The sequence below is a fragment of the Martes martes genome, assembly GCF_963455335.1.
Source record: "Martes martes genome assembly, chromosome: 10".
NCBI lineage: Eukaryota > Metazoa > Chordata > Mammalia > Carnivora > Mustelidae > Martes > Martes martes.
In genome coordinates, this window is record NC_137898.1 from 50,254,882 (window position 1) to 50,281,050 (window position 26,169).

At 43.6% G+C, this 26,169-nt stretch overlaps 2 protein-coding genes across 7 annotated transcripts in view; one reads left to right on the forward strand and one right to left on the reverse strand.

Moving 5' to 3' along the window:
* RNF141 (ring finger protein 141) overlaps window positions 1-13,654 on the forward strand; it is a 39,298-nt gene extending 25,644 nt beyond the window's left edge. Inside the window, exons 5-6 of one of the 5 annotated variants that reach the window (XM_080817810.1) lie at window positions 1,659-1,766; window positions 13,371-13,654. In XM_080817810.1, coding sequence (XP_080673936.1) covers window positions 1,659-1,766; window positions 13,371-13,386 — 124 coding nt within the window. In that variant the 3' untranslated portion in view covers window positions 13,387-13,654. Of the gene's footprint in view, window positions 1-1,586; window positions 1,767-7,351; window positions 10,496-13,370 lie in introns of those variants that run through there. The other 4 variants (XM_080817808.1, XM_080817807.1, XM_080817809.1 and 1 more) reach the window with 4 other exon arrangements.
* Window positions 12,366-26,169, reverse strand: part of AMPD3 (adenosine monophosphate deaminase 3) — a 46,021-nt gene continuing 32,217 nt past the window's right edge. Inside the window, exons 7-15 of one of the 2 annotated variants that reach the window (XM_080817806.1) lie at window positions 25,621-25,815; window positions 24,169-24,300; window positions 23,490-23,653; window positions 22,614-22,740; window positions 19,841-20,004; window positions 18,622-18,742; window positions 17,084-17,257; window positions 15,393-15,503; window positions 12,366-14,332 (exon numbers count right to left, since the gene is read on the reverse strand). In XM_080817806.1, coding sequence (XP_080673932.1) covers window positions 14,156-14,332; window positions 15,393-15,503; window positions 17,084-17,257; window positions 18,622-18,742; window positions 19,841-20,004; window positions 22,614-22,740; window positions 23,490-23,653; window positions 24,169-24,300; window positions 25,621-25,815 — 1,365 coding nt within the window. In that variant the 3' untranslated portion in view covers window positions 12,366-14,155. The remainder of the gene's footprint in view (window positions 14,333-15,392; window positions 15,504-17,083; window positions 17,258-18,621; window positions 18,743-19,840; window positions 20,005-22,613; window positions 22,741-23,489; window positions 23,654-24,168; window positions 24,301-25,620; window positions 25,816-26,169) is intronic. The other variant, XM_080817805.1, reaches the window with a different exon arrangement.

Consider the following 26,169-nt stretch of genomic DNA (forward strand, 5'->3'; position numbering starts at 1 on the left):
TGATTCATCAGTTAAGTATAATACCTAGTGCTCATCATAGCACGTGCCCTCCTCAATACCCATCACCCTGTTATCCCCTCCCCCAACCCTCCTCTCCTCTGAAACACTCAGATTGTTTCTCAGGGTCAATAGTCTCTCATAGTTCATCTCCCTCTCTGATACCACCCCCCGCTTTGGATTTCCCTCCCTTCTCCTGTGGTCCTCTGTGCTATTGGTTATGTTCCACGTATGAGTGAAACCACACGATAATTGTCTTTCTCTGCTTGGCTTAACATAATCCCTTCCAGTTCCATCCGTGTCGATGCAAATGGTGGGTATTCATCCTTTCTGATGGCTGAATAATATTCCATTGTATATATGGACTACCTCTTCTTTATCCATTCATCTGTTGAAGGGTATCTTGGCTCCTTCCACAGTTTGTCTATTGTGGACATTGCTGCTATGAACATTGGGGTGCCTGTGCCCCTTCTTTAAACCACCTCTGTATCTTTGGGGTAAATACCTAGTAGTGCAATTGCTGGGTCATAGAGTAGCTCTATTCTTAACATCTTGAGGAACCTCCATACTGTTTTCCAGAGTGGCTGTACCAGCTTGCATTCCCACCAACTACAGTGGTATTTCAATGTCTTGTATATAGTAGTACAAGCACAGCAGGGAATAAAAACGTGAGATACCTTCTGCCTTTAAGAAGTTTATAGTCTAGTGACTATACTTTGAAACATTTCATTTTTGCATAATTATGAAAGTGATACATGCTTGATAAAGAAAACCTGAAAATTGTAGAACAGCATGAAGGATAAAAGCAAATTAAAATCACTTTAAGAAACATTTATTGAGAACCTAAGACAAACTGCCTGTATTCAAAGAACTTTGAGTTTGTAGCTAGACCAATTAGCGGCCAAATAAAATGCAATATATTTTTAATGCAGTATTTTAAATTCCTTTAATTGGGGCAAATATTGGTTTTGAGAGTGGAGAGAAGATATTCTGAGCTGAGTTACTAGGGTTAGAGTTTATCAGACTCACAGGGACATTCCAGGAAAAGGAAATACCACATGCAAGGGCACTTCGCTGACTTGGGGTGCCATACACTGGGGCTGGAGTAGAAGGTTCAATATCTCCTCCCAAGATGAAAGCTCCTTAAGGACAGAGAAAGATAGGAAGCAAACTTCCTATCTTTTGTATTTCCTATAGCACCTGATTATTAAGACTAAGTTATTCTTTCATGTATATGCCCATTATCACCATCAGCATGGTAATGTCCAAGGGCAAGGTCCATATTTTAGAGAGCTTTGTATCCTGCATGGCAAGTAAATCTTCTGTCAGTTGAGTTCATTTATATAAATGTGATATGATTAAGTTGGACTATTATTTTCAGAAAGACTTGAGTATTTCCAGTTTTTATTTGTATATTCTTTTTGATCTTCACAGCATTTATCTATTACCCAGCCTTTCTTTGTGAAATTTGTCCCTCTTAGTACTTCTTCCCTAAATATATTTGCGATCCCTAAAATTTAGTCTGATTTTGCATGAGTCATGTTTTGCTTTATATTGAGAGTACATTGGTTTTTGATAATGCTTTCTAGGACAATGGAGACAAAGTTAAAGCATAATGACAACAGAGAAGATTTATGCTGCAGCTCAGTTTCACATTGCAGGGTGAAGCAGCTGACTGATGAGGAGGAGTGTTGTATCTGCATGGATGGTCGAGCTGACCTCATCCTGCCTTGTGCTCACAGCTTTTGTCAGAAATGCATTGATAAATGGTAAGTTATCTGTTACCGTCATGGGATAGGCAAAGGTCAAATGAGAAAGTGTATATGAATAAACTCCAAAAAATACAAAAATATTGTGTTTAAGTATAAGAGATTTTGTTCTTTAGTACTTTGAATTGTATGACATGCTTCCTTCTCTGTTTAAAAATACTTTTATATTTAAAGTTTATAAAATGTGGCAATGTGTCTTAGCTTTGGCAGTTTACTGCTGGTCTAAGATTTGTGTCTGACTTGAGTCTAGAATCACGAGTTTCCCTCTTTCTTCATTTTTCTCCTCATTTCTGTATTTTTCCTCTATCTTTGATTAAAAAGAATAATATGAATCATTGAATACTGATTATTGGACCTGGAGGGAACTTTAAAGATCAACTAGTTCATTATTTTACAAAATAAGAATGAAGCATTTAGATGACTTTATAATTGAAATACCATAAACTAGATATGTTTAAAGTATAATTTGATACATTTTGACACATGTACACACCCATAAAAAAATCACAATTCAGATAATGAACAAATTCATCACCCCAAAAGTGACTCTGTGCCTCACTGTAAAGTCTCCTTCCCAGCCCTTCCTTCCAGTTCCCAGGTAAGGATTAATCTGCTTTCAGTCACTATAAAAATAATTTGGAAGGCAGCTATGCTAACCACTATACCACCAACGCTCCAATAATTTGGATTTTCTAGAATTTTTATAAATGAAATCATACAGCATGTGCTCTTTTTTTTTTTCATTCAGTGTAATTATTTTGAGATTTATCCATGTTATAGCATGTTACCAGTAGTTTCCCCTTCTCTTAGGATTTTATTTATTTATTTTTGGAGAGAGATAAAGAGCATGAGTGGGAGGAGGGGCAGAGGGAGAGGGAAAAATGAGAGAATCCCGATCCCATGACCCTGAGATCACAACCTGAGCCAAAATCAAAAGTTGGATGCTCAAACAACTAAGCCATCCAGGTGCCCCACAGAAGCTCCCTTTTTTGTTGCTGAGTAGTAGTCATTGTATGATATACCACAGTTTATTTATCTAGTCACCTGTTAAGCACATTGGGTTGTTTCCAATTTTTGGCTATTACAAATGAAGCTGCTATATACATTTGTAGACAAGTCTTTTTATGGACATATATTTTGGGGTTTTGGTTTTGTTTTGTTTTGTTTTGTTAAGTACTTAGAATTAGAATGTCTAGATCATATGGTGGGTATATGTTTAACTTTTTAAGAAACTGCCAATCGTTTTCCAAAGTGGTTGTACCATTTTGCACTCCACCAGCAATGTCTGAGAGTTCTAATTGCTCTACAACTTTGCCAATACTTAATAGGATCAATCTTTTTTTTTCTTTCTTTTTATTTAATTTTAATTCCAGTCTAGTTAACATCAGTGTTAGTTTCAATATAGTTAGTGCAATATAGCAATTCAATATAGTTAGTGCAATATAGCAATTCAAGAGTTTCATATACTACTCGGTACTCATCAAGATTAAGTATACTCATAATCCCCTTCACCATCTCACCCATTCCCCACCCCCACCTCTCTGGTAAGTATGGTCAGTCCTTTTAATTTTAGCCATTCTAATAGATGTGTAGTGTTGTCTCATGGTAGTTATAGTTTGTTTTTCCCTACTGACGGATGATGTTGAGCATCATCGTATACGCTAAATCTGTATGTCTTCTTTGGTGAAGTGTCCATTCACATCTTTTGCCCATTTCTTTATTGGATTGTTTTCATACTAAGTTTTAGAGTTCTTTCTGTATTGTGAATACATGTCACAATATCAGATATTTGACTGGCAAATATATTCTCCCACATTGTGATTTGTCTTTTCATTCTCTTAAGAATGTCTCTGAAAGAATAAAAGTTTTTAATTTTGATGAGGTCCAGTTTATCAGTTTGTGATTTATCTAAGAAATCTGTCTAACCCAAGGTCACAAGGATTTTATTCTGTTCTTGGGAAGTTTGATAGTTTTAGGTTTTACATTTAGATCTATGGTCCATTTTGAGTTACTTTTTCGTATATAGCTTGAGGTACCAATTAAATTTCTTTTTTGCCTATGGCTATCCGGTTGCTCCAGCACGTTTTGTTGGAAAGACTTTCTTTTCTTCACTAAATTGCCCCTTCACCTTTATTGGAAATCAGCTGTTGAAATACACATGGGTCTATTTCTGGACTCTGTTCTGTTCCATTGATCTGTTTATTTCATACCAATACCACACTACCTTGATTAATGTACCTTGATTAATGTAGTCTTAAAATCAGGGACGGTGAGTTCTTTTTTAGTTTGTTGTTCTTTGTCATTTTATTCTGATTCTTTTGCATTTCAGAATGAGTTTTAGAATCAATCTCAGTTTCCACCAAAAAAAGCTATAAAGATTTTACGTTAAGTAAAAAGATCAGTTTGGAAAGTATTGATTTCTTAACAATATTGGGTCTTTCAGTCCGCAAACAGTATACATCTCCATTTATTTAGGTCTTCTTGCATTTCTCTCATTAATTTTTGTAGTTTTCAGTATTACATATCTTTGACAGATTTGTCCTTAATTATTTTGAATTTTATACTATTTTAAATATATTTTTTATTTTAATTCCTGATCATTTGTTGCTAGTATATAGAAATACATTAGACTTTTGTGTATCAATCTTGTATTCTACAGACTTTTACTAAATCCATTTACTAGTTCTGATAGCTTTTCTGTAGATTCCATAGGACTTTCTTGAATGTCTGAACATCCTTTTTCAAAGATTTTTTTTTTTCTGGATATAGAATTCTAGACTGATACTTCTTTTCTTTCAGTAGTTTAATGATGTTGCTCCACCCTCATTTTTCTTGCCTTGTTTCCCATGAGAAATATGCTATCACACTCATCTTTTTTCCTCTGTAGGTAATGTTGTCTTTTTTTTTTTTTTTTTTAAGATTTTATTTATTTGGGAGAGAGAAATCATGGGGCAGAGGGGAGGGGAGAGAGACAAGCAGGCTCCCTGCTGAGCACAGAGCCCAATGTAGGGCTCAATCCCAGGACCCTGAGATCATGACCTGAGCTGAAACTAAGAGTTGGAGGCTTAACTGACTGAGCCATCCTGGCACCCCTGGTAATATTGCCTTTTTCCTCTGGCTGCTTTTAAAGGGTTTTTCTTTATCATTGATTTTGAGCAGTTTAATTATGATATGCCTTCCAGTAGTTTTCTTCGTGTTCCTTGTGCATAGGGTTCATTGAGCTCCTTGGATTGATGGGTTTACTGTAATATCAATTTTGAAAATTTTTCAGCCATTTTTTTCTTAAATATTTTTTTCTGTCCTCTTCCTTCTTCTTGGACTCCAGTTACACATATATTAGACCACTTCAAGTTGTCCCAAAGCTCACTGTTGCTACTTTCCTTTTTGAAGTCATTTTCTCTGTATTTCTTTTTGAATAGTTACAATTGGTCTGTCTTTTCCAATTCATCAATCTTTTTTTCTGCAATGTCTAAACTATTATTAGTTCCGTCCAATATATTTTTTACTTCAGACATAGTTTTCATGTCAAGAAGTTTGATTTGAGGGGCGCCTGGGTGGCTCAGTGGGTTGAAGCCTCTGCCTTCAGCTCAGGTCATGATCCCAGGGTCCTGGGATCGAGCCCCACATCGGGCTCTCTGCTCAGCAGGGAGCCTGCTTCCCTTCCTCTCTGCCTGCCTCTCTGCGATCTCCGTCTGTCAAATAAATAAATAAAATCTTTAAAAAAAAAAAAAAGAAGTTTGATTTGAGCTTTTAAAATATCTTCCATGTCTCTACTTCGTATGTTTGGTCTTTCCTCCAGTGTTTTTAATACAGAGAATACAGTTATGATAACCATTAATTTTCTCGCCTGCTTTTTCTAACATCTGTGTCTGCTCTGGATTGGTTGTGATTGATTTTTTTCCTCTTTATTTGGGGTTGTATTTTTCTGTTTCTTTTTATGCCCGGTAGTTCTTCCCCACCACCCCCGCCCCATGCCTGGTAGTTCTTGAATGGGTGCCAGACATTGTGATTTTTACCTTTTTGGGTACTAGGTATTTTTGTATTCCTATAAATATCCTTGAGCTTTGTTCTGGAATATAGTAACTTGGAAACAGTTTGATCCTTTTGGGTCTTGCTTTTGTGATTTATTAGGCAGGACCAGAATAGTGTTCAGTTGAGAGCTAATTATGCCCCACTAATGAGGCAGGACCCTTCAGAGTTACTCTGCTCAATGCTCCAGGAGTTAGGAGGCTTTCCATTCTGTCTGGTGAGAGAAGGCAATATCCCAAACCCTATGTGAGTTTTGGGTACTCTTCCTTTAAATCCTTTTGGATGATTCCTGAGCCTCAAGTAGTTTCCTTACATGCAAATGTACTCTAGGGGGAACTTCAGTAGATTCCAGAATTCTCCCTTTGTGCAGCTTTCTGCACTTAAGTACTTCAGTACTCTGCCCTGTGAACTCTAGCTGCCTTGACCTCCTGAGAGTCTCAGCTATGTCTCTTCAACTCAGAGAGTCTGCCAGGCTCCATCTGGGCTTCTCCTGCTTGCTCCACAGCCTAAAAACTCTCAAGGCAATAAGCTAGTGATTGGGGCTCACCTTCTTGCTTCTCATCCTCAGGGATGACTGTCCTGTGTTGTCAGTGATGTCCAGTGTTGAAAGTCTTGTTTCATGTTTATTTCCAGTGTTTTAATTAAGTGGGAAGATAAATCTGGTCCCTTTTGGCCAGAAGCAGAAGTTAACCATCAAAATTGTGACTTTTATGCACAGAAAAGAACATATAATTATCTTAATAAAATATCTCTGAGGAACCAGAAATGAATCTGAATAATATATGCCAGCTCTAGCTTTCACATTTAGTTTTTGGAACAGATTTCTAAGTTTTTGTACAAAAGCCAAAGAGCAATTGATATAATTTATTTACTTTGGTCTCAGATTTCACTGAGAAATGAGGAGAAAAACATTTTCCCTGCATGACATGTTTCTGGCTCAAATGTGGTATTTTTGAAATTTCCAAAATAATATTTGTCAAGACAAAAAAAAAATCCCTTCAGAAAACATAATCTCATTCAAGTGATCATATATAAGTTCTTTCCCTATTGGAAAAATTATTCTGCATTTAAGGTTCATCTTCTATTTTAAACCTTGAATGCTTCCATTCCCTTGTTTGTAGCTGCAAAAGATAGGGGAAAACTGAAATGTCCTCTGCAGGAGACTAATTAAATGAATTGTGGCCTGTCCATACAGTGTTATGTTTTAAAAGAACAGATAGCTCTAACATGTACTGCTACATAATGGCCTATAAGATATATTGACAAGTTAAAAAAAAAAAAAGCAGTAATATATATACACACACACAAGTTTAATCATGCTTAGTCTTTTCCTGGAAGAGTATGTAAGAAACTACTAACTAACAGTAGTTGCCCCTGGGGATAAGAATTAAAGATCGGGGTGGAAAGAAGAGATTTATTTTTCACTGTATACTTTTATTGCTGTTCGCTTTTTTTTAAACCATGTACATTGTACCTGTATTACTTTTCAAACACACCGGTTTTTTTAAAAAGAAGAAAAAGAAAACAAACTGTTCTTTATTTGACTTCTCTGATAGGAGTGATCGACACAGGAATTGCCCTATTTGTCGCCTGCAGATGACTGGAGCAAATGAATCTTGGGTGGTATCAGATGCGCCCACTGAAGACGATATGGCTAACTATATTCTTAACATGGCCGATGAGGCAGGCCAGCCCCATAGGCCATGATCTTGGGGTGAAGGTCTTCTTTTGCTATTATGAGCTACAAGCGTTTTGGTCATGGGAGAAGAATGCAGGGATATTGTGGTACAGACAGAGAAATCAATTTTCCCTTCCCTCTTATTTTCGCTATTCTGACAATTTGTTCCATTTCTTTTGATAAACTTTCCATGTCTTCCATTTATAGTAAACTAAAATTTGCTACTGTTTTAGACCATATTTTTCTATTATTTATCTGTTCTAATATATATTAGAACTAATTGCTCTTGAATTCTTTGCTGAGGTAACAGCAACATTTCCAGAGGCTTCTGAAACACTATTTTTCAGGGCAGGAGTATTCTGGAATCTATTTAGTTAGGTTTAAAATAAACCTTGAATGTCAAAAAGTTGTAGCCATCTGAGAGAAAATTTGAAGTGACTGAAAATGTAGACTACATCAAAGTGCATGTTACTACTTAAATTAGTCTTTCTGCTGGAATCTAAGGAGTGTGTATGCCCCCTTGTGGTTAATTATTGCTCCTTTAATAATTTTTACTTGAAATGATCCACAGTTATTTCATAACTTTAGCAGTGTGCTTGGTACTACATGTTTTTTACTCAAATCTTTTTTGTTTGTTTTTCATGCTGTATAATTTGGGTGAGGCGTGATTTTGCCTTGTAAATGGATTTCTGCTGGGGAATCTTCTTGGCTATTCTGGAAATGCTTTCCCACAGCAGAGAAACTGTTCTAAGTAGCTTTTGATAATGCTCATGCACCTTGGAGTTTCAGAAGGAAATTTTTCTTCATCACAGATCCTGAATTTTGTATTTCCAAATTATGATAAATCATTCAATATTGGTTCATGGTGCTTTTATTTTCTTAACTTGAAGGCATCTTTCTGAGGTCTCCAAGTCTTCACATTTCTAATATTATTAAGAGAGAAAATAGGGTTTAGGCTTTTAAACATATGTACCATAAACATGGAGAAAATTAGGAGATAATTTGGCTTTCTGCTGTTTCACGGTACTTCCTTTGAAATACTCTGAGAGAGTATAATCATAATGGAATTATGATTTTCAGTGACACTTCATTTTTTTACTTAATTCTGCTTATAAGGTAAAATTTTTGCTTTATGTTAAGCATTAACATTTTAGCATATAATGAAACTAGAACCTGATGTCTCCTTTAAAAGGTGTGTTAAACTCCATGTAACTTTTCTGACTTATTATTGGTAAGTTGTGATACTATTTTCCAAAATACCAAAGTATGCAAATTAAGTTGCTGCTTATTGATGGCAGAATTTTTGGATACTAGGGGTTTAATAGGCATGCAAATTAAATAATTCATTTCTATAAAAAATGTCTCACCAAAGGTAGCTTGATTTTACCCAAAAAATATTGATAACTAATTGGTTGACATTTGTGATGGGGACAGCTCAGTATCAAATAGCTGAACATTCACTATGGATGTTTATACAGGCAGGGTACCAGGGGCTCTAGCATACCAACCTGGCAATGCACTTGATGGTTTGTGTGACCTTAAAAAAGTCCCTTCTGCTGGTTTGTAGGTTCCTTTAGAAACTGAGATTTCATCCGTACTATTTTCTTATTTTATTTCAGAAGTACAGCCTCTTTTTTTTTTTTTCAGATAAAATCTTACTCAGAAGCCCAACACACACATGCTATACCCCCAACATACACACACACACACCACCCCTCTATATGAAAGTCATATTTTATTGATAAAAATTCCCTTATGTAAACTTTATATACCATAATAAATATTATAAAGTCAACCAATAAAAACATTTATTAATGCATTGGCAATATCCAGGATATTCGAATTTAGTGAGTAATGTAGTCGTATGATAGGAGTTACTTTTTAAATTATTTTTTTAATTGTTTTAATTAAATTCAAGTCAGATTTGCAGAACTTTGACTCTCCTCAATGAAGTCTTAGTATTCCATGAGACATATTTTGAAAACCTTAGGGTAGATGTTGTCTGAGATCTTTTTCCAGCTCTAAGATTCAAAATTGTCCTTTTGGATTAGACTTGCTGAGTCTAACTCAGATTGCCTAATTAAAGAATGTTTCTGAAAATTAAACAAAGTTTCTGTACATGTTTTGGGTCTTTCCAAGTATAGCCAATGATCTTATCTCCCAGAATCCTTCACCTTTCGAGGAATTATTTAGCACAAAGCCCAGTGACTTGATGTTGCCCAAACCTTTTTCCTTTCCAGTATAAGCTCCAGGACACTAACTGATCTACTGTGAAATAGAAAGTGTTTTTATTAGTCTTATTAAATAAATGAGCACAGTTTTTTGCTCACTCCATTAAACTGGGTGATAATTCTTTAGATGTGAATGTTAGGTAGGTTCTACTATTATAACTAATCATAAAAGTTGTAAATTTGTTTAATGGATGAAATGTATACTTTTTGTATTCTGTACAGCTTTGTCTTTTCCAAATATGAAGTACTTAAATGCACTTACTAAGATAGGAAATATGATGTGTGCCTTGTAGGATCTGTGAAATGTTTTCATGAACTGTAAGGAATTTGTTTTATAAGTTATGAAGTTTTCCCTATCCTAACTCAGTAACAAGAAGTTTACTCATACTGTAATGCTATAGAACTTTAGTTTTAGAAAATTTAGTTTGACTAGGTACTGAATTTAGAAGTTGAGAATAATAGTATCTGCTTTATTCTTAGAACAAACTGATATATTGTGCAATAAATAATCTTTAGCAAGTAAATTTTAGCTTACTGGAGAGACTTTTTTCTTACATAGTTTCACATTCTTATATACTAAATGTTTATATTTCTTAGACAACCGTTTTGTATTGTGCTCTGGGGAGTTGTAATGTTTGTGTGCTATGTTTTAAAATTCGTTTCAAATTGGATTCAATTTCCTTACACCTAATATATATCTGGGTTATAAGGTGGCTTGAAAATATCTTTTGGTTCCATGATTTTTAACATTGGAAAGTTGGATTCATTAAAAGGCAGTCTGAAGAATTTGCATTTTTAACTGTTTTTTTTCCTTCATGAGAGAAAATCAGACAGGCTGACTTTGTCTACCCAGAAATTAAAAAACTAGTTGGAGATGAGGGAAATCAGCTGATCACCCACATTATGATGGGCAACATAATGACAACATAATATAAATAGTTGGCCACAGACTTTCATTTGCGCTCATGTCTTTTTACCCTGTTGGACAGTAAAAAGTAATAGATAAAATACTCCACCCAGAATTAGTTTTAATGTTTACCTTATAAAATCACTTTCAAGGGGCACCTGGGTGGCTCAGTGGGTTAAGCCGCTGCCTTCGGCTCGGGTCGTGATCCCGGGGTCCTGGGATCGAGCCCCACATCGGGCTGTCTGCTCAGCAGGGAGCCTGCTTTCCCCCTCTCTATCTGCCTGCCCCTCTGCCTACTTGTGATCTCTGTCTGTCAAATAAATAAATAAAATCTTTAAAAAAAAAAAAAGGTAAAATCACTTTCAAAATGATTATAAAGAATATAATTAGAGAAGCAAGGTAGAATCTTAGTGCTGAGAAGAGGAAAGCCTTTTATAAGAAGAAATGGTAGTTTATAATTGAATTTGCTGATGTACATCATCTTGAAGAAGTACACATTTTGGTATCAAGAGACATAAAAGCCTCCTCAGAAATATATTGATAATCTTGCAGCTCTGTATAGCCTTACTCTCTGGCATCCTTGATCTTTCTGATAAAATGCCTATTTAAAGGTTGAGGATTTTAAAATTTCCAAGAAACTATGTTTTTTTGATTAGTGTTCCTTTCATTGCAGTTAGTTACACTTGTCCTTTATAACAGTCATAGTCAGGCATTGAGTGCTTAGCTATATTACCAACATATCACTTTCAGTTGTATGTAAAACCCCAAAAAAGATGAATATTCTTTCACCAGTGCAGCGCTCAGAAACAAAGAGGAAGCCAGAAGGATGTGCTTGCAACTCTGTTTTAATCCAGGATAAGAGGAAGTAAAGGCCAGGACAGGCCTTGGTACATACCAGCCCAGGAGCTGTGATTTGTTTTCTTGTGGCAAAGAGCAGTATCATCAATCATTTCAACAGTGTAGTCTGAAGTAACACATACATGAACCTGAGCCTGTTAGAGTAAGGGATACATGCCTCAAAATTTGTTCTTCTACAAACGTGAGCTAGTATACACTTGCCTTTGATTCCAACTGTGAACACAAAAGAAAGTAGGGATTAACCCCCCCCAAGGCCAATTAGGTATAAAGATGTGATAAAAATCAAAGTGCTATTGAAAAAGTATCTGAAAAGTTTACAGGACAGGTAAAATGGAACAAGTGTTAGCTGAATAGACTAAAGTAGTATCGAGGGGAAAGGAACACATGTGGCTTTGCTCAGGAACTATAAGAGGGCTGAAGTTTGAGGAGAAAGATAGTAAAGGTTTACCTTCTGGGTCTAGTGAACTTCAGTTTAAAATTTGTATTTACGAAAGTCATCCATGTCTGAGTCTTAGTAAAAGATAAATTAGTGGTTACTGATAACTTTTCATGATGTCCTTTTTTTCTAATGTTTTATTCAATATAGTTGACACACAATGTTACATTAGTTCAGGTGTACAAGGTAGTGATTCAGTTTCTCTGTACATTATGCTTTGTCACAAATACAGCCAGGCACCATCTGTCACCATACAATGTTATTACAGTATCACTGACCATATTCCTTATGCTGTGCCTTTTATTCCTGCGACTTACTCCGTAACTGGAAACCTGTATCTCCCACTCTCCTTCCTGTGTGACCCACACTCCCACCCCTTCCCTCTGGCAAACATCAGTTTGTTCTCTGTATTTAATGGTCTGATTCTGCTTTTTGTTTGTTTATTTATTTGTTTTGTTTTGCTTTAAATAGTATTAACTTGAAATCACTTTAAATTATTGAGCCACAGTCCTAACAGACTTTATTTAATAATTAAAAATAAATACTTGGTACAGATAAAATGACAATGAAAAACTGTACAATAATTGCTATGTTAGGACAAATGTATACAAATGGGGGTTTTTCAAAAATAATGTGTAAGATAAATGCTGGGTTTTCAGTCAATTTCATCATTAGCTGGAAGAGCACACATGTCTGCCTAATAAAAAGACTACATTTACTGTTCTGTATGCTAAGTTAACCAGTGGAAGGGATGAGCATTATAAAGTCACAGGACAAGACAATCTAAAGTCAAAGAAGCATCTTCACAAGCAAAAATAGAGTTCTTCTAAGTCTATAATAATTCAGAAGGGCTTCTCTTAATCTGCATTTGCCCACAGAAATAGACAGAAAGGTCTTTGAGCAGCTTGTTGCATACTTGGAGCATATGTCCTTAAAAAGTTGCCAAAAGAGAAATTCATTCAATGTACATTTATTGAGCACCTACTATGTACCAGGCACTAGTAACACAGATGAAGAGTACATTGGTAAAGCTTAAATTCAGATTGGTCTTAAAAAATGCTTTCTGATGAATCACTAAATTCTATCTCTGAAACTAATAATACACTATATGTAATCAATTGATTTAAAAATTTTTTTTTTTTTAAAGTGCTTTCTACCTGGCCCCTGGGACCACCTATGTCCTCTGAAGAAGTTTGCATGTTAGAGAAGGGAGACATTTCACCTTAAAAAAAAAAAAATGCAGAGGTTATAGTGATTAAAAAAAATCTAACATCTGTGATATCTAATGGAATAGTGGGGAAAGGACTGGATAAGGAGCGGGGAAACTAGTTCTGCTCCTATTACTTATCTGTGTGACCCCAAACAGATTTCACCTCCCTGGCCCTAACTCTTCGTAAGTAAAATGGTAATTGGGCTACCATCAGAATATTGGAACTGAGATCATCTAATCCTGTGTTTTCCACAGTCCTGAGTTCAAATGAAAATATGCAGAAGGCCCAGTGTAACAGTGATGACAGCAGAGTTGCTTTGAAGAAGGCAGCACCCAGAACCTCCCCCAGCCCTGGAGGGGATTCACAGAACAACATTTGAAAACCATTCATCTAGTCCAAACCCTCACTTTTCAGATAAGAAAACCAAGACACAAAATAGGAGCGATTGGTTCGGTGTGCACATTTGGCTTCCTAAATAGAAAGGAGGGTGGAGGGCTAAATAAACAGTGTACGAAATTCATAAAAAATGCAAATTGCCAAGAAGGAAGTTTTCTATTTTAATTCTTTCAAAGTAGTTCCTTTATGAAAGGGAGCTTTGAAATTGGTTTTGTTTAAGGCAGCCAGCCAGCCAGAGGCTGAAATGAACAACTACCAACCAGCCTGCAGGGTCTATAGAGGATTTTGGCAGCAAACCACACAGACCTCATGTCAGTAGGCACTGGACCTTGGAAGATCCTGGCCCCAACAGTGCAAGCACTAGTGGTTTCAAGAGAAATATTTGGAAAATTTGGAATGAGTACAGACAAGTGTCCAGCTCCCAGATCCCCAAGGAGGAGTCACCATCTATTACTCAGAAATACTAACAGAAGTGGGCATGTTAGATCTTAAAGTGAACGGTGCAACCAAAATCACTAGTTTGAAAGTTCTTTAGAGGCCTCCTCTCCGTGGAGGGTGGTCCTAGTTTGGTATGTTGACCACTGTTAATCACAGCGGACCTGAAATTAAACCAAAAAGTTAAGATGCATGTCCACTGCTGGACCTATTGGGTCAGAGCCGTGATCTCTTCTGATTTCATGGCATCAGACAGGAAGCTGAGCTCATTGCATAGGGTCTCATATCGGAACGCCATCCGGATCTGAGCAACATTTGTCTTTCGAATATCATTTCCTTCAGGTCCTTCTTTATAATAATTTTGTCCCAGAAACTTTTGCTTCTCCTGTGGAACCAGAAAAGTACAAATGAAACCATAAACCTTAGGTTTGATTTCTATAACCACATGGCAGCTTTGACATTGGCCACGCCAGATGAGACCAGTACCCCTGAAGCTGATCCTCCGCCAGGACATGGTTCCCCGGCCTCTGTATCCTCTGTATCCTCAAGGATGTCACCCGGACACCCACATTCATTCCCTTCATTTCTGACTGTGCTTTCCTTGATCAGGAGACAAAAATAAGACCCTCCCCCCAGTGCTGCTGGCAATTAAGAAGGCAAGATGAAGGCATGAAGACTCAGTCCCTCCTGAGAGCCGACGGGGCCAAACAGGTGTTTCTGGGGAGGCCCAGTCTTAGGAAGCAGGTCTGCACAATTGAATCTTGAACCGTTAGCTCTTCTCTGCATCAGCATCCGATAAGAGCGGCACCAAAGCAGCTGTACCAGTGATGTCATGCAGGGAAGGGCCCTGGGATCCTAAGACACCATGTTCTCAAATCTGGCTCCCTATCAGATCACCTCAGGAGCTGTAAAAATACTCATGTCCAGGTCCCATCCCTACAACTTTTTATTCAATCTAGGTACTACTATTCACTATCCAAGAAAGACCGAGTGTCTTCTGTGTGCACTATGTGCCTATTCTAGGCCCTAGGGATATAATGCTGAACAAAACAGTCCAATGGAACTACTGTAATGGAACTCACCTTCTGGAAGGAAAGACAAAACACGTAACTACATATTACGATGTCAGTAGTAATAAATGTCGAAGGAAACCAGATTAAAGGGATAGAGACTAATGGCAAGTATGGGGCTACTGTAGAACGGTGGTCAGGGAGGGCCTCTCAGAGGAGGTCACATTTGAGGAGAGGTCTGAAAGGGTCAAAGAGCTGCCCTGAAAATTCAGGAGTCTCCCCAGGTTTCTCTAGGACATGAGTTTCAGTGTGACAGACACACTGCTTGTTGTCTTCACGGATCTCAGCGCCTAGAAAGTGCCAGGCCTGCCGCAGGCGCCCACCATATGTGTGTTGGACAGGAGGGACAGAGGACAGCACTGTCACCGCCCGTACCTGATGCGAGAGTCCGCTCTGCAGCACGCTGTTCCTGGCGATTTCACACAGGTCACACGTGCTCAGCTTCCACACTTGAGCTGCAATCGCATATTCTTCCATGAGGGCTTCCTAGATCCCCCCCGAAAAGAAATGTATTAGACAGTAGGATATCCCCTTTCAATCCTTCACACATCTCCAAAGCTAGAAACATCAGACAGACATTGCAGCTTTACTTTTTCTTTAAAGTCTGGCACCTGGATAACCGAACAACGTTCCCACCCCACCCCACCCCCTTAAATGATGAACTCCTAAAGAGCATTTTTGGCAGATTAGCAGGTTTCCCAAGAGAGATGTCTTAGAGAATGCCTCCACGTGGATTTGTTGACTGGCACATGCTTGAAGCCCTGTGGCAGGCATGGGGATGCCTGCCTCTGCTCTCCTGCGACAGTCTCCCTGGTCATGCACATGTTAAGTACGTGCTCTGTAGCTTTGCTTTTTCACATCACTTTCTGAAGATTGTCCAAAAATAAAAGTTAATCTGAATAAGTATGACAAGCAGAGAATGAGAAATGATCAGGCGGTGAGACAGTAATCCAAGGGAATTTAGGTCTGAGTTGTGCTTTCACTTTATCCCCTAGGATTTGAGATGTCTGCCATTGGTCACAAGCTCTTGGACACCCCACTGCCTCTGTAACTGAGAGCAGCGGTTCTCAAAGTGAGATCCAGGGTCCCTGAGGCCTTTTGAAAGGGCATCCCTCTCCCAACCATTATCTTTGTGAGGCAAGATTTTCGTCATATGCTTTGATAAAAACAAGGCATCACAACAGATTGAATGCAGATGCAGAAAGGAGAATCCTGCTGTCTTCTATTAAGCCAGACATTAAGGATGGTTGCAAAAATGTGAAACAATGCCATTCCCAATGCCATTTTTCTTGTTTGTTTGTTTTGGGAAAATGTGACTAATTTTCGTAAAAATTGCTATTTATGTTACCATGTAATAGAATTATTAATGCTATTTTGAAATGAGTCATATTTTTCAATTTCACATTAGTTTCTATAATACACTTAAAAATAACTAGATATAACTTATGTAGTCAACAGCTTTCTGAAGGTCTTTAATTCTTAAGAGTATAAAGGGGTCCTGAGCCCCAAAGCTTGGATAGCCTGTCTTAGAAGACTCGGGCACTTCTATTTTCACTAGTCAGTGGCTGGTCCCCAGGCATGGCCTCATCTCTCCCTTCCTCTTCCCTTGCCCTGCAGATCCCAAGTATTCTAATAATAATAGTGTTAACCAAATGTTAGCTTTTTTAGTATGTGCTGTATTCAGACGCTCTATTAAATAGACTATGGTTCATTATCTTATGAATCCTCACAATAAAGTAGAGGGACATAGAGACAATTGTATCCCTGTTCTACAGATGAAGAGGAATAAGATAGAGATCAAGTAACTTAACCAACATCACAGAGATAGTAAAAGCTAAAGAAAGGGAAAATTGAGAGGGCAAAAAATTAAACTGTGCCTTCAAGGGTCCAAGAACTCCAAAGACGGGGCTCCTGGAAGGAACACTTCTCGCTCACCAGGAGCATACCTCTTGCCTTCACTGGGCACCAGGCCCCACCCCAAAAGCAGAACTGAGTTTGCGCTCCAGGGCCTGCAGTGTGGGGGACGGGCCAGGACTGGGGCCTGCTGGGGCGCCTGACATCCTCACCTTTGTGTAGTGGAACTGCATGGGGTCGTCGGTGGAGAGAGAAACATGCAGTCCCTTGTGCAGGAATTCCCTCAGAGGGTTTTTGGAATATTCAAGAAACAGACTGTTGTTGCTAAGAGGAGACATGGCAATGGGGATCTGAGCAAGGTAGTAGAGATACTGCAACACCGGACTCTGCAAAAGAACCATCAAACTCAGTGATGAGTGCCAGAGAGGGCAGGGAGGAAGGGAGGGCAGGAGCCTCAGGGTCTGGGTAGTGTCTGTGCAATTCCCTCACCAAGCCCAGAGTTCCCCAAAGGCGGGGCACCCAGACCCCACCCACCCTTCCCTCCCTGCAAGTTCATCTCATGCCCCTCTCTTCCTGGGCTGCCCTCTGCCCCGTCTTGGCTCCCAACAAGACCCAGCTCAGGGCAGGAAGGCAGCTGAAAGGCCCCAGGCTGCCCCCAGCCCACACACACTCTGCTCCCCCTTCCCCAGGCACTTCCCCCAGTGGGTCAGCCCGAGAGATCCACACTTTGGTGGTTCTGCTGCTTTGACCACAAACATACAGGCTGAGTCTGTAAACACTCCAGCTCCTCAGAGATGGGAAGGGGCAGGCCTGACCAGGCTAGAGTGGTTTTCTGATGTACTCCCTGCCCCTCACAGAATTGGGACACCCCCCGCCCCCGCCCCAGGATCAGGGCACAAGAAGAGTCTGAGCAAACATCCTTCTTATGGAAGTGATCCAAACTATGGAGAAGACCAAATGGGCAGAGTTTGTAGCTGCATTATTTACACAAGCGGAAAATTGGATGGACTCTGTCCAACAATTGGAGACTAGGTGAATCAATTATAAACTGTCCAAGCGGTGGGCCATCCTTCTAACCTCCTTTAGAATGAACATAAGTACTATGTTGCAGCACAGAAAAATGCTTATTCAAAGAGCAGAAACAAACAAAAAACCTGTGCTCATAATAACAAGCATGTTAGAAATATGCTTTTGGGGGGTGCCTGGGTGGCTCAGTGGGTTAAGCCTCTGCCTTCAGCTCAGGTCACAATCTCTGTCCTGGGATCAAGCCCTGCATCGGGCTCAATGCCCAGTGGGGAGCCTGCTTCCCCCTCTCTGCCTGCCTCTCTGCCTACTTGTGATCAATCTCTCTGTCAAATAAATAAATAAAATCTTAAAAAAAAAAAAAAGGACTGCTTTAATTAAAAAAAAAAAAAGAAATATGCTTTGGTGAAAAAGATGAGAATTCTAAATACCAAAAAGCTAATAATGGATATTTCTTTTGAAGTAATAGCAATAAGGATTTTTTTCCCATTTCTCCATCTTTTGGAAAATCCAAATTGAAATGTGTTTGATTGTATTCCTTTCATAATTAAATACGAAACCAAGATGACGATGGACAGCCTGACCCAGATAAAAGCCCCAGCCTTTTAACGTCACTGGCCAGAGCCTCTCAGGGGCAGACAGGAGCACAGGTGATCCCACTCCTCCCCAGGGGAGGCCAGAGCAGGACCAGCCTTGCAGGGAAGGCTTCCGTGAGTCGCCTGGTTACCTTCTTGAGGAGCAGCCCATGGGAAATGTTGTCAGCGGTCAGGAAAGCAGACACCAGGTGGGTGATGGAGCCAGCCTCCCCACAGTGAGGCCGGAACAGGAAAGTGCTCAGGCCCCGTTCCCTGCAGAAGTGAGGCTCTTGGTCAGCAAGGACCCCTGCTTCAACCTACTAGGGGCCCCACAGGCCTGGGGCCTGCACCCCTAGCTCAGGGCCTGCTCCAGGGGGAGAGACTTGCCCATGGCAGAGTCAACACAGCTGTCACAGGCACTCTGGAAACTACCTCTCCCAAAATATAGAGTGCCAGGTCCAGGGATCTTCAGAACCAGGGGATGCCACCTCCCTCTTCCCTGCCCCTGGGGAACAGATAAGGGACAGAATGGTGGAAAGAGACCCTGCTCTGTCCCCGTTCATTCCTCACCTTCTGCTCTTCACCAGGCCTTGGAGCCCAGGCTCTCATAGACCTTCAGAGCAGCAACAGCCCTGAGAAACTGTCAAGTCCGACTTCTCAGTCATAAAACTGGTTAAACCCAGAAGGTGGAGTCAGGCATTAGGAACCCCTGGGCAGGTCAGCAGCAGAGCTAGAACTCAAGCCCCTACCTCCAGAAGCTCAGTCTGGACTGCCCCTCCCCAACACCAGGCCATCTCCTTTTAATCCCGGTCCATCCAGAACCTTCCTACCCACAGACTAACTGGGTTAGCCTGAGCCAGCGAGGCCCCATGGCCCAGCAGGGGGCAGGAGGGAGGTTAGATTTGCAATGGGGGAATGAACAGGTCTGTGTGGGCTGCCCCAGGCTCCCAATTCCTTCCAGAGTCGCCCCGTGTGTGTGTGTGCACTGGTGGGAGACTGTGCAGGTGAGGCCACTGGCCGGGAGCTCCATGTGGGCATGGGTTTGGTCCGTGTTGCTCCCTATTACATGTCCTGTGCCCAGGACGGCATCTGTCACATGGAAGGTACACACTTGTTACACACATCGTGCATGAACACCACTAGTATCACGGAAAGAACCCGGGTGTGTGTTGGCACGTCCCGTGTCTGTGTCAGGCCAGAGACAGACATGTACACACAGGAGCTGGGGGGCACGCGGATGCACACGTGTGTACAGGCACAGGTTGGCCACACTGTGTACGATCGTGTCTGCAGTCCCGTATCGTGTACCGGGCATGTCACGGGGTATGAGGCGAGGGGCACCCGGGCGTGTGCGGGGCCGGGCCCACCCACCTGCGGAGGTTGTTGAGCACCATGATGTTGGCATACATGTAGTACAGGTAGTAGCTGTACGGTGGGTTCTGCTCACTCGTCCAGACGTCCGGGCTGGGGCTCTTGTCTGAGAACATGTGGTCGCTGTGCTTGGACTCATCATCCACGCTGTCAAACCCTGTCACCTGAGTGGGAGGAGCAGTCCTGTCTCAAGCTGAGGCTGATGAGCTGCCAGAGGCCTTGAAGTCCTGGCGTGCCAGGCTCATACCTCAGCTGGGGACTGTGGAGCCTGAGGCCATGTCCATCCCAGGATGGAGAGTGGGCACAAGCCCACAGTCCGTCCCTCCATTGGCTTCTCAATGTACCCAGGAGGCCAGCCTGGAGAGTGCCAAGCCCTGGTGTGGTCGTGGTGATGGCAAGGGAAAACTCGGGCTGGACCAAGTGACCAGTGGAAGCCATACCCACCAGCCACCTCTCTGCTGTGCCAAGGAGGAGCACCGCAGGGTAGCTAGCAGAAACGGCCATCGGCAGCAGTGACAGTGGCTATGAGGGGAATGGGACCGGTGTTTCCCATCAGCCTACTATATGCCAGGCCCTAAGCACTTACCACACAACAGCTAACGTAACCCTCAGAGCCACCCTTGAGGGAGGTCTTGCCTGTGAACAAACCAGGCCCAAAATGCTCAGGGAGCTTGCCCTCAAAAGACAACCAGGCCTAAGACAACCTGAGCCTAAATGGGCTCCCGGTCTAGACTCTGGGGCTGTAAGTCGAGGACACCCCTGCGATGCACCTTTGGGGCCACAGGAAACCAGCCTGGATGCCTCACAAACAAGTCAAGGTGGGTCCCACCCAAGAGGGCCCCGTGGAAGGCTGAGCTGTGGTCCCCAGGAGGGAGGTGCTCTGCCCTCTGAGCCCTCTGTCCTTCCACAGCAGCTGCTCCTCAGCTGCGGCCCAAACTTTGCCTTTAGTCACTGGCTTCCTGGTCACCTGGTCCCAGACCTTGACCAAAGTGAACCCACAGAAGATGTAGCTTCTCAGCCACAGCGGCACTTTGAAGGGGCTTCTGGAAGACTGTCCACCTTGTTCTACAGCTGGCTCAAACTGGGGAGCCCCAGCCAGGTCTGCCAGTCCCTCCCATTCCTATATGGGCAGTAGGTTCCTCGAGGAACAAGAGACCTATGAGGGCCTTGGCAGACTTCTTTGTCATAGAAACACACGTCAGAGGCAATAAGAGGACTGCCACCATAGCTCCCAGCATGGCCTGGATGGGGCTGGGGGCCAGGGAGGCCAGGGAGCCCCGCCCTGCCCTCACTAGCCCCATGCTCTATCTGGACTCTCCAGCACCTGGCATGGAGGTAACATCAGCCCCTCTCCTGAGCTCTGTATCCCACAGATGCAGTGCCCCCAAGCACAAGATATGTCCAACCCCCAACTCCTGCTCCACGAGCCTGCTCTTCCCCCACTTGTGGTAGTGACCTCCGAAGGCACCCCGGACTCTTCCCCCAGCCTACCTTCAGGCTTTGCCCAGGCCCTGTCAATACTGCAGCGATGCCCACCTCGTGCCCAGAGGCCCTAGCCTGCCATCTGCCTGTGCCTCACTTTTCCTACTTGGGAGGCCCTGCAGCACACGGACAATACCCCTGCTGGGGATCAGAAACCCGCCTGCGAATGCCCACTCGGCCAGCTCCTAGCTTCATGTCTTTTCCTCCTGTGTGAACGGGCGCTAGTAGCTTCACAGGACTGCTGTGCGAATTAAATGAGACAGTCCATGGAGAGCGCTTAACAGTGCTTAACACACAGCAAGCACGTGAGGATTCCGCTTAGCACTAACACCAACAAAATGACGTGACATAAGGTTGTCCTAAGACTGAAGTGAGATAGTGTTGTAGCGCGGATCCCGGGAGCAGGCACCAAACACTCAACAACCATGAGCTGTTATCGCAGCAGGAAGCCCCCAGCATCTCTCTCCACTACTGGAGCGGGGCCCCTGACTCTGCTCTTGTCCCTTTCCACCCATCGCCAGCCAGCTTCTGTTCCAGGCCTTTCTCCACACAACAGCCAGAATGATGTTTGTCTAAAACATAAATTCAGTCATGTCCCCCGGCCTGTTTAAACCATTCCTGGCAGACTCAACACAAACACAGACTCAACAGCCCTCCCCCATCCACTTAGCTCCCTGGAATCTTCTCTCCTCCTTCCCTATCAGACCTCCAGAACCTCCATTGCATTCTGGGCTCACTTCTCACTGTGACAGCCACCTCCACTCTGGGAACCCAGAGGGAGGGATCGGCTCCTGCCCCACTTATATACCTTTTCTGGGTATCCTCTCCATTCCTTCTTTCCCTCTCCCGTAACTAGTCAGGAAAACATATGTTGTCAGGCTCCTGTAGTCAACCAAACAAGACGTGAGAACCATTATTTCAAGTTAAAAGCAGGAGCATTGAAATGTCTGCATTTCTAAAGACCTGGGGCAGCTGCTGGGTGCTGGGCGGGGGCGGGGGGGGGGGGTTTAGGAACCAGTTTTTCCAGCCCCACCGGGCCAGGAACTGACTCCACCCTAGTCTTTCCCTACTGCTGTCTCCCTGACATCCCACCCACACCCCAGGGCTGCCCCTGACAAGACGGGGACTTCCGCTACCTGGAGCAAACTCCTTATTTTAGAAATTCAGTTTCTTGCCTATTCCGGAGCACACGAGAGAGAGGATCTGAGAAGGGAAGCCTGACCCAGCCCCCTTGGAATCCTCTCTTCCATCCACTGCTGTGCACATCGCCTGCAGCACCACCCACACTTACATATTTGAGGAAAAGATGAAGCTCTTGGTGATCTTGGGGGTTGATTGTGGCCTCAAAGAGGGGAAGGAAGATGTTCTCCAGCATCTTCCCAAAGCTTGGCAGCAGCTTCTTTGCCCTAAATATGTCACTGGGGGAAAACAGAGACTTGCTAATTAAAGTGGACCCCCTGGCCTGTAGAAGGACAGCCCCATCCTTTTCTCAAGCAGCTTGTGTTCCCATATAAACACCCAGAGCAGAGCCAGAGATGCGGCTTGAACACAGGTCCTTCCTCTCCTCTCTAGCTCCCAGCAAGGTCCCCAACACTAGGCACTGGTTTGAAGCTCAACATCCACTCCCGCCCATCCGAGAGCTTTCCCAAGCTACAGGCCATGCTGGGAGTGGGGTCTGGGGACTCAGGCTGACCAATGTCTAAGAGACGAGTTCACCAATTTATCAGTGATCCAGACTCTCTGCCCCTCGGCTCACTTCCCCTACACTGCATATCCCAGCCCACTGAGGGACCATGAGCCCCACACCAGATGGGAGAAACCAGTGGTCATCTGAATCACAGCCATGGAGAGAGCCAGCTGTGTAGGCTACCACTAGGTTGCTCATACCCAGGGGCTCAGGGAAAAGGATCACCCACCCTCCAACCCCGGTGAGAAGATGGGTAGTGGTCCCTACTAGGCCTTGCACACGCTTGTTTGTCAACAAACAAGGGTTGAAGTGGCACAAGGAGCTTTGCCGACCACCCCTTGCTATGGGACAATGTCTAGGGAAGAGAGGCCCAAGCCAGTACCAGCACCAGCCCCACCAGAATAGTGCAGACCCAGCAGCCCATGAGCGATGGGCTGTGTCCCCAGAGGGCACGGGCAGACAGCAAGCCGCCTCACTTACTAGATCCGGGGCACCTGGATGATCCAGCGCATGTTGGGCGAGTAGACCTTGTGCTGGATGAACCAGCGGGCCAGGTTGGGCCATTCCTCAGGACTGCGGCCATAGATGGAAAGCCGTGGCTCTGAGTACTGGTACTTGCTCTCCTCCAGCTCCCTGGCCACCTCCTAGCACCAAGAAGAGCTCAGGTCAGCCCAAGAGCACGCCAGCTGCTGCATCCAGCAGCTTCCTCCATCACCAGCTCGCAGGCTGGGGAGACCTGATCTGTATCCCCTAGCTGCCATGTAACTGCTCCTCCACCCCAGGAGAGGCTCCTTCCTGGGGGAGGGAAGGCCTCTGCACAGTGCTGCGCATAACCAGGCAAGGCACCAGAAGCATCTCCCGATGCCCCCAGCCAAAGTCAGGCTGCAGACAGACAGGGCGGTGAGCCCAGACACCGTGAGCACCAGGATACCCTGCCCTCCTCCGGGCTGCGGCGAGCACCTGCAGCACCAGCCCGCCCGTGCTCAGGAGCTGGTAGCCAGGGCACCCTAGGCACCTGAGCCTTGCCCGAGCTGGATGGTGGACCTGCAGGGATTCGGGGAGGGGAAAACAGGAGGCCTGCAGCACCCCCTCCACAGGCAGGTGCTGTCAGGCACCTTGGGTCAGGGGGGAGGCTTGAAGAGGCCCAGCGCTCACTTGCCTTGACCATCCGAGCGAAGTACTCTCCTCCCAGGTAGTTTTCAGTTTTCAAATAGAGGTCGCGCAGCTCACTGGCCCCCACAGGGTTGTATTTGGAGTTGAACTTGTCAAAGCGATGGAAGGTCTGCCGACCCTGGAGAGAGGACACCACCAGGCAGGTCGCCATATTGTTCATATTCACGCACGTCTCCCCCTCCAGGCCTTCAAGAGGCGGCCTTATGTGTGGCTGTGCTGACCAATGTCTTCTTTGTCCATTCTTGCATGAGCCTGTGGGAAGTCCCGGAGCCAGGCCGTGTATCCTCACTTAGCCAGCCTGGGGGTCCTCTAATGGGGCCCTCTGTGGGGACCAAGGGACCTCGTGCTCCAAGGTGCCACAGCTAGGAGCCCAGCTGGCTGAGTGAGCAGAAAACACCAGACTACTGAACAGTCAGTAATACAGTGTGTCTGTTACTGCTTGGACTTCGTAAGGCACCTTCTCCACATCACCTCATTCTTTTGTTTTGTTTTGTTTAACAAAGATTTTTTTTATTGTGGTAAAATATACCTAACGCAAAATTACCATCTTAACCATTTTTAAGTGTACAGTTCAATGGTATTAAATGCATTCATTACATCGTGCAACCATCACCACCATGCATCTCCAGAACTCTCTATCTCATAAAACTGAAACCCTGTGCCCATTAAACGATGACTGTCCATGACTCCTTCGTCCTGCCCCTGGTAACCACCACTCTCCTTTCTGTCTCCATGAATTTGCCTACTCTGCATGCCTCATACAGGTGAACAGTACATTAACTGTCCTCTTCTGTCTGCCTTTTTTGACTTAGCGTCATGTTTTCAAGGTTCATCCACATCAGAGTATCAGTACTTTATTCCTTTTTAGGGCTGAATCATATTCCATTGTACGTATTTACCACATCGTGTTTGCCCTTTCACCTACTGATGGACACTGGGGTTGTTTCCCCCTTTCCGCCATTGGAGACAATGCTGCTGTTCTCCTGGGTGTGCATGTGTGTGTTTCCGTCCCTGCTTTCAGTTCTCCGGGGTATATTCCTGGGAATGGAATTGCTGCAATACATGGCAATTCTGTATTTAACTTTTTCCTAGGAAACTCCATACTGTCTTCTGCACCATCATTTAGTCTTTTAATAACCGTCCCATCAACAAGGCACATGGCGTTCCCCATTTTATAAGCAAGGCAATAAAAGCGTAAGTGAATTGCTTAAGGGCCTACAACTCCCAGCTGGCAGAAGGGGAATTAGAACTTGGACCTGTCTGACTCCAGGTCACGTACCCTTTTCTCCTGTCCCATGGCCCTGTGATTCCCTGAGGCCAAATTCCCTTTCACCTCTCCATGCCTGGAAGCCACAAGCGCAGCGTCTCCCAGGTACAGCCACTGGGCCGCTTTCCTGGGGGCAGGGCACCCACCCAGGATGGTGGGAGGCTCACTCACCGCATGGACGTCCAGGGAGTCCACGGTGAGGTCGTACGGGTCCATGTGCAGGCTGTCGAACACCTGCCGCAGGGTGATCTTGCGGCCCCGCTTCTCGGCCACGGTCCTGTCGGGCTCCGTCTGGTACGTGTGCTTGATGAAGCGTAGCAGGTGCTTCTGGTTCATGCAGGCCGCCGCGTGGATGTGCGTGTCCACCTGCAGCACAGTGCCACCAGCCGTGAGCCAACCCCACCCCCACCCCCGCTGGCAACTAGACGGGGTGTCCCAGCCTCAAAGTGGTGTGCAAAACCTCAGCACCTGTAGTCCCACCGATACCTGGAACCTGCACCCCTCCCGCCAGAGTCTCCGCTAGACTTTGAAACTGGTCCTCCCTCTAGCTTTGCCGCCCTCTCGACCTCGTTATGGTAGCCAGAGATCTTTCTAAAATGTAGTTTGGATCTGTCCACTCCCCTACTAATGAGTCATCAGCAGCCCCCAAGTCTTCAAGAGAAAGCCCAAATGCCTTCGCCTGGGGTTCAAGGCTGACTTCCAACCTTAATTCCCACCTTC